The 8,367-nt window shown below is 59.0% G+C and overlaps 1 protein-coding gene across 1 annotated transcript in view; it reads right to left on the bottom strand.

Moving 5' to 3' along the window:
- Positions 1 to 1,689: 1,689 nt before the first annotated feature.
- MYO15A (myosin XVA) overlaps positions 1,690 to 8,367 on the bottom strand; it is a 57,073-nt gene continuing 50,395 nt past the window's right edge. The window contains exons 62-65 of the mRNA XM_089900227.1: positions 7,010 to 7,143; positions 6,613 to 6,746; positions 5,261 to 5,401; positions 1,690 to 2,243 (exon numbers count right to left, since the gene is read on the bottom strand). Of these exons, the coding sequence (XP_089756353.1) occupies positions 2,142 to 2,243; positions 5,261 to 5,401; positions 6,613 to 6,746; positions 7,010 to 7,143 (511 nt within the window). The 3' untranslated portion in view covers positions 1,690 to 2,141. The remainder of the gene's footprint in view (positions 2,244 to 5,260; positions 5,402 to 6,612; positions 6,747 to 7,009; positions 7,144 to 8,367) is intronic.

Genomic DNA, 8,367 nt, shown 5'->3' with positions numbered 1-8,367 from the left:
GGGAGCTCACTACCTCATTCATCAGAAAGTCCTGCCAGAGACCCCTGTGCTCCGCTCACCAGGCAAACATGGGAGTCACCTCTCCAGGGCCCCCAGACACCCCCTCGGAGGCTTCCCCATGCTCTGCAGCCAGGGCCCTCCCCTCTCCCATCCGAGCCTCAGAGGGACACAGCTCGACTCTGGAGCCTGCCTGCCTGCCTTTGACTCTCGGCCAGGCCAGTTAGTGGTTACTTGCTTCACCTCTGCCTCACTTTCCCCACGAAGACAGGACGTGACTGTCTCATGCTACCATGCCTCCCAGATATGTCTCCTGTGTTCTCACCCCATGCCAGGCCGGGCACCCTGGGGCTTGGTTCCCTCTGCTCTGGCTCTCCCCACGTCCACCTGGAGTTCCTGTCTTTCTGGGTCTGGGGGCCACAGCAAGGTCTGATTCTCCTGCCACCCGAGTCTTCCCACTCTGCCTCCTGGGGATCGTTACCTCTGACGAGGGCTCGACCTGCTGGTGCCACCACTGAGGCGCCAGAACAGCTGTTAAAACATGAGCCTATGCCTTAAGGCCCAGGTCCTGAAATCCCGAAGTCCTGCTGTTCAGTTATCCAATGCTGTGTAACAAACCTCCCAAAACTCAGACCTCAGACACCATCCAGCTCAGGAGTCTGCATCGTGGCCAGGGTTGGGCCAGGAGGTTCCTCCCGGTTCCATGCGCTTCAGCTGGGGCCTCACTCACACAGCCCACTTGCATTCTGAAACCCAAAAGTCCTCTCACCTGGGCAGAGCCTCTAACTGGGAGAAACTCCCGGTGCCTGGCATTTGCCTAGTACACAGTAGGTGCTTAATAGGTACTGAATAAGTAAGTAAACCCCTCCTCAGACACCTTGGCTCCAGCCAATTATGCCCCCACACACCTATCCAGCCCTCCTCTCCCAAGCCTCCCCTCCCCCACAAGTTCCCCAAAGCACTAGCACTTCCGATCAACATTCATTCATTTATTCTTCCATTCATGCGACAAGTATTTTTTAAGCACCTACTCTGCGTTAGGCATTGTCCTAGGCTTTGGGGGAAAGAGTAGGGAACAAACACTGTTTTCTCTGTTTATAATGTTCATTCCCCTTCCCTCCATCTATTCCTATAGCAAACTCCTACTCATGGTTCAAAACCCAACCCAAACATCCCATTCCCTGGGAAGCCCTTTCCCAGCCTTCTCCCTCCCCAGCCGCTGACATGAAACATCTCTCTCCCTCTACTATACCATTCTCAAATATTGTGTGGCCCACCCAGTGACGGGGTCCTGGGGTTAGGGCTACCCAAGGAGTGTGGGGTAGAGGGGCAGGGGCCCGCAGGGAGAGGTAAGGACAGATGTCTCTGCTGGAGGCCCAGGTCCCCCTGAACAGAGCTGGCTCTGTTTTTTTTTTTTTTTCAATGCAATTTATATAACTTTATAATTTTAACATAATTTCAAACTTACAGAAGTCGCAAAAGCAGAACAAAAAATTCCTACACACCTTTACCCAAATTGGCTACTTATTAACGTTTTGCCCTTTTGCTTCATCACCAGTGTAATTTTATAAACACGATAATGCAGAATAAAATGATTTCATAGCAATTATAATTAATCAGTATTTTTTGAACCTCCTGGCTCCTCCCTCAGACTCATTTTCCAGTCACTCAACAACCATATGGAGAACAGGCTGCCAGGCGTACCTTTTATTTGCACAGAAATGACCAAGAGTCAGGAACCCAAGCTCAGCAGCAGTGCAGGGGCACCTGACGGGGGGACATGTGAGGGGCCGGGGCAGGGACATGGAGCAGATTTGAACATCAGACCCCAAGGAAAGCAAACGCAGGTTCAGTTGGTCTAGGCTACTGGTGTGGGGCTTCCCTGCCGCAGGGGGAGTCGGAGCAGGGCCACAGCGGTAGGTGGCAGGAGGCCCCACTAGTCAGTCTTTGGAAGTCCCTCCTGCCATCTGACCCAAGTTTGCACACTGCAACTCCATCCCAACGCTGGATCAGTCTTCTCAGGTTCCTGGGGGCTTGCGCCACGCCACCTACTGCCTCTTGGTCTCCCCTAAGGTTCCCAGTAACTCCCCTGGGACCACACAGCAAGCCTCCTGGCACAGGGCAGCTGGGGGCTGGGGGCTGGGTCAGAGCAGTGTGATCTCGCTGGGGGGCAGCGTGAGCCGCTTCTCACGGGCACTGAGCAGGTTCTCCACGTGCACGGCCACCACGCGACACAGCTCCAGGCCCTGCAGGAGAGACGGTGAAAGGCCCAACACTTCCCAGCTCTCACCTGGGGTGAGATGTGGCCGGGAGAGGGGAGAGAGATGGAGGCCAGCCTCCTGCGGGACTAGTGGGCCCCACCCTCATCCCCACCTCCCCAGGGCCCTGGGTGGCCCACGAGCAGCTAAGAGGAGGAATGCCAGGCTGCAGGTGGGAAGGGGTGAGCCGGGAGGAGAGCAGTGCCCCTGCCAGCTCTGCTGCATGTGGCCTGTGTGACCTGAAACCAGTTACTGCACCTCTCTGAGCCTCAGTGGTCTCACCCCTGGGGGCTCGGTTTACCAGGGCCTGCCTCTCGGAGCCATGGGGAGGATGCTATGAGATTTTACTACACGTGAATCCTCTAGACTTGAAACCTATCAGCCCCATCAATAAATGGTTTCTAACCACGTGCTGCTGCCCTGGTTACCACCTGGCGCCCACAGCCTAGAATGAGCTGTGACCCAGCCTCAGGGCTCCCACCTGCTGGGGGCGGGGCAGGCAGCGGGGACTGTGGAAAATTGGTCTCTCAGACCACAGCCAGTGCCGGAATCTCCCCAGGCGCTTCCTGGGGGCTGGGAAGCTGCCCAGAGGGGGGGTAAAAATAAGGAGGACAGCACTTACTGGGTGGCAACTGAGGACCAGGCACTGTCCCAAGAGCCCCCCATGTCCCACCCCTCCCAGTCCCTGCAGTGTCCCTATGAGTCAGACATTCTTAGAGCCCATTCCACAGGTGAGGAAACTGAGGCCAGAGCCCTGAAGCCAGTTGCCCCAGACCTCACAGCTGGGGATGGTGGGACTTGAACCCAAGGCCACACCCTGGGGGCCACCTCGGCTAATGAGATCAGAGTGGGCTCCTCCCCACCCGCCATCCTCCCACCCACAGGCTGCAGCGCTCCAGGCCTCACTGGGAATGCTGCCCCACTTGGCAGGTGTGGAAACTGGGGCTCAATAAGAAGCTGGGTTGCTTCCAGATGCCCTCACACAGCCTGTCAGAGGTAGGCGGGATCACTGCTGCACTCAGACATCACCTGCTCCTGGAAGCCCTCGCTGATTACCTCCTGGATAGCACGGGTACACCCTCCCCACACTGATCACGGTTTATTAGAGAGGCTTTGATGTCTGTCACACCCCTGAGACCTGGGGCTCTGTGGGGGCCAGGGCTGGAGGGTCTGCTCAGTATCTCTGCAGCTAAGTGCAGAACCTGCTGCGTAGAGATGCTCACTGGTTATACATTGAAAGAATGAATGATTAATAAATGTGTCCTCTACACATGCATGACAGAGGCAGAGCAGAGGTGGCAACGCAAAGAGGTCGCGGGTGGGGAGGGCACCGGGAGCAAGCGGAGAAGCCGGAGAGGCCTCCTCCTCCACCCACTCACTTCCTGAGCACCCGCTACAGCGGGGCTGTGCTAGGGACATCGTGGGGACAAGCTGGACACAGCCCTGCCCTGCCCCGCCCTCTCGGGGCTGACATTCTAGTGGGGAGACAGACAATCTGGGAACAAATAACTAAGTGATTTCCAAGCCATATGAGGGCTGCTGAGGCGGAGAGAGTGAACTATCGGGGAGGAGGGTCAGGGTAGGCTTCTAGAAGGAGGTGACGTTTGTGCTGAAACCCGAACAAAGGGAGGGAGGGAGCCCCGTGGCGCAGGCAAGCGTGTCCCAGGTAGAGAGAGGGGACAGTGAGTGTAGTGGGTCGGGGGCGGGGAGGGGGGCAGGTAAGCAGAGGGGAGGGATGAGAGCAGAGGCCATGGAGGTAATCAGAGGAGGGGGCAAGGACGGGAAGGGCTGCTGGGTTGGGGGCCCAAGGGCCTGCAAGGGTGAGAGGTGAGGGCAGAGGCCTGTTGGTCTCCAAGGGCAATGTTGAGGGGGTCAGGGCAGGAGAGAGAAATAAGGGGCTGTCTCAGCAGAGCTGGCTTTGGAAGCCTCATGGTCAGAGGGGTGCCGGGGTTGGGGAGGGGGAACCGGACTCAGCACCAGTTAGAAGTCGTCCAGGGGAGGGCTCTCCAGAAAAGGGGCCCAAGGGGCAACGGACGGGCAGGCCCGAGGAGGTGGGTTTGCTGTGGTGGGAGCTCAGACTGGGGGTTCTGGGAAGCAGGCTGAGCCACAGATAAGGCCAGGGTGGGGGTGACCTCAGCAGGAGCAGGACTGGGGAGCAGTGGGAAGCACACTGATCCCGGGGCGGGGGGCTCCTCCTTTAGAGGCAGGGCTGGGGCAGTGGGAGCCCCTGTCTCGTGCCCTGGGATAGCAGCCCCACCAAGGCAGGCCGTGCCGTGAGAAGTGGTCCTGGGCCCACATCCTGAGTGGGTGCGGTGGGCCCAGACGTGTGGGCCCAGCCCCGATTCTACCCCTGCTCTGGACCTCAGTCCCCTCTCTCCAGTGGGCTGAGAACTCTGGTCCTGCCCCATCCCTGGGCACTGCGAGACTTGGACTTGACTGACCTAGAGGTCAGCCACAGCTTTTAAGGAGCCGCCACAGTTGCTGCAAATAGGAGAAAGGTCCAGGGCAGCTGGGCCTTGGCCTCCCTGTCACATGGGAACCCCACTCTCCACCCCTCAACCTCAACAATCCATCCTCCGAGCCTCAGCCCAGGTGAACGTCCTCAAACTGCCTGGGTCCTGCCCTCCCACCAACCTTCTATGGCTCCCGAGTGCCCTCAGGAGGAAGCCCCAGATTCTTAGCTTTATATTCAAGGACCCTTAAGACCTGCCCTTCCCTGGCTGTGTCTCCCCAATTCCCCATCAAACTCCTCACTGTTCTAAAAACAACCTGGGCCCGCCCTTTCCCATGATCCCACCATCAAGATGCTTCTCTGGTAGACCACCCTCATGACCCACAGTTCTGTGAGGTGTTGGGTTAGCTCTGTCCCCTGCACTGGGCTGGATGTTCCCTGGGACATGGCTAGGACCTGACCCATCTTGGAGCCAGACCCAGAGAAAAGCCTGGCGAGCGGAATGAGGGAGTGGGGGTCCGGGTGACAAGCCGGGCTGCCAGGCGGGGCCCACCTGCTCCAGCTGCAGCTGCATGGTGCGCTGGGTTGCCACATCCCCCAGTGCGATCTCCACGTACGGGTAGCTGGAGCTGGCCGTGGGCCGCTGGGTCCTCGTCGACTGGATCTCCTTCAGGGAGAACTTCACCATCAGCTCCTGGGGGAAATGGGGGCAGACAGGTTTGGGGGTGCGACAGTCTCACCCAGCCTTACCCCACCGCTGGAGGTCAGATCCGTAGGTGGCGTGACAGCTCAGCTCGGTTTGAGTACTAGTTCCCCAGTGACTTGCTGTGTGACCCGGAGCAAGCTACTTTACCTCTCTGGACCTCAGTTTCTCACCTGTGAAATTATTTCAACAAATACTGATGCACGCATGTGCGGCGTGCCAGGCACTGCTCTAAATGCTTGCAATCTAGGGATGCAGGAAATGCCTTCACATCAAGGCTGCTTCTTCACACCCACCCCTCTTGGTCTGGAGCTTTCTTTCCGGCCCCAGGAGCAAAAGCTTCCCACACAGGGATAGCCAGAGTGATGAGAGTCAGCACCCCATCACGAACAACAGGCCACAGCAGACAGACAACCCAGCTCCCCGACCCGCACGATGGGGGGCATCCTCTGAGGGCCGTGTTCCCCGCTGGACCGAGCGCCAGTCCCCACCGCAGGAACCTGCTTGCTAACACGCTCCTCCCCAGGTGTATCCCCCAGGGTACGACCCTCCTCCTGGTCTCACTTCCTCGCTCCAGTGTTTCCACGTAAGCTACTTGCCCTGGAGCCCTCATCTCAGGGCCCACTCCCGGGGGAAGAACTAAGAATAGGGGTAGCAGATCCTTTTTGTCCTGGACTGAATTGTGTCCCTCAAATCCATATGCTGAAGCCCTGACCCAGCACCTCAGAATCTGGAGACAGACCTTTGAAGAGGGAAGGTTAGGGTGGGCTCCCATCCCACGGGACCACTGTCCTTATGAGAAGAGGCAATTGGGACACACAGACCCCAGGGATGTGCACAGAGAAAGGGCCATGTGAGGAAACGGGCAGGACGGCCATCTACAAGCAAGGAGAGAGGCCTCAGAGGAAACCAACCCTGCGGGCACCTTGATCTTAGATGTCCACCGCCCAGAACCACCAGGAAAACAATTTCTGTTGCTGAAGCCCCGCCAGCCCCGCCCCGTCAGCCCCAGCAGACCAACACAGGCTTTGAGCGCTGGCCTGTGTTTCACCTCCTTTCACCTTGACAACAGCCCTGCATCCCAGGTGAGGCAGTGAGGCTCGCACAGGCAAGGAGCCCCGCCCAAGGTCACGCAGGTGTAAGCAGTGGAGCTGGACTTCCCACCCCCGGGGGGGGGGCGGGGCTGGGCTGAGGCCACTCACGTGGGTCTCGGTGCTGAGGAAGTTAAGGCCATTCTGGTTGACCGCAAGGATGCAGGGGGCGGGCACCGCGCCGTTGCTGCAGCTCTGGACGAAGAAGAAGGAGGAGCCGAACATGGGCGAGGCGCTGAGGAGGCCTGGGGCGGGGGAGGGGCGGGCAGGTGATGCAGGCACCTCAGTGCCGCCCCCCCACCTGCTCGGGCGGCCCCTCCCACCGGTCCAGCTGCCGGCCTCAGGCCCCCCTCCTTCCCTGCCGGGGCCCCCAGCCTAGGCGGGGCCCCGGTGAGGACTTCCGAAAGCTGGCACCAAAAATGCCTCTGTACAAAGGCAAAGGTGCCTCCACCCCGCCCTCCTCAACCAGGCCCCCACGGTTCCCTCCCCAGCCCGGACTCCTTCTCACCCAGAAACTGGGCGCGAGCCTGGTGGGGGCTGAGCGCCTGCATCTGCTGCTGGTGCTGGCCGAGCAGGCTGAGCCACGCCGCGGCGGCCACAGTGCGGTAGAGCTGGGCCGGGATGTACTCCTGGGCCTCGCGCCTGGCGTGCAGGGAAAGGTCGCTCTGAGTGCTGCCAGGCTTTAAACCTCCTGGACCCCCACTCACTGCGGAGTGAGGCTGACTCAGTGCCTGGGCACACAGCAGGTGCTCAATAACCGCTGGCCAGTACCACCAGGCTCCCCGTTTGCAGAGGAGGGAACAGAGAAGTTTACCAGCCAGTCCAAGGTCACACAGTGACCGGTCCGGGCCGAGGCTTGAACCCAAGGTGGGTTCGTCCTTTGTAGCCCCCGCCCCAGGGAGAAGCCCAGGCCAAAGGGGTGAGAAGCACACGCTGAGGGAAGTATCAGGGCAGCAAAGCAACCACCAGTGGCTGGTCAGAGCCGGAGGGCACAGAGCACTGGGCCCACCAGGCCAGGCCTCCCCCTGACACATGCTGGATGGGCAGCCCTGTGTCTCAGGACACCTGAAAAAAAGCAACAAATACCGGTCCCGGCTGCCATGGGCTGCACACTGGGGAAGGGGGAACGTCAGGGGAACCCCCCAAAAGACCCTCCAGGCAATATCTTTCCTCTCTGCTCTGCTGGGTAAGAGCCTGGCATGTGACCCAGTCTCCCCAGGTCTGGATCCTGGTCCTACCACCTATTAGCTGGGGAAGCCATATCCCCTCTCTGGGCCTCGGTTTCCTCATCTGTAAAAGGGGTAAAGAAAGTGCGGTTGGGGACTTCCCTGGTGGTGCAGTGGTTAAGAATACACCTGCCAATGCAAGGGACACGGGTTCGAGCCCTGCTCCGGGAAGATCCCATATGCCGCGGAGCAACTAAGCCCGTGCACCACAACTACTGAGCCTGCATGCTACAACTACGGAAGCCCGTGCGCCTAGAGCCCGTGCTCCGCAACAAGAGAAGCCACCGCAACGAGAAGCCCGCGCACCGCAACAAAGAGTAGCCCCCGCGCACCGCAACGAAGAGTAGCCCCCGCTCGCCGCCGCCAGAGAAAGCCCGCGCGCAGCAACAAAGACCCAACGCAGCCAAAAATAAATAAATAAATAAATAAATTTATTTTAAAAATTAAAAAGTGCGGTTGGGGAGATTAGCTGAGACAATGTGTGCAGAGTGCCTTGCAAAGAGTAGGAAGGCCACAACTGTCTTTCTCCAGGGCTGGGATGATACCTTTCTGTGCTTCCTGCACTTTCCCCTTAAAATGACAGCACGGAAAGAGAGTTGGGTGCTGAGCCCTTACAGTGTGCTGGGCACCGGGACATCCT

Source organism: Delphinapterus leucas, chromosome 19, assembly GCF_059928025.1.
Source record: "Delphinapterus leucas isolate spDelLeu-1000000601 "Yukka" chromosome 19, BTC_Dleu_Yukka2, whole genome shotgun sequence".
NCBI classification, from domain to species: Eukaryota; Metazoa; Chordata; class Mammalia; order Artiodactyla; family Monodontidae; genus Delphinapterus; species Delphinapterus leucas.
This window is presented reverse-complemented; position numbering and strand designations above follow the sequence as displayed.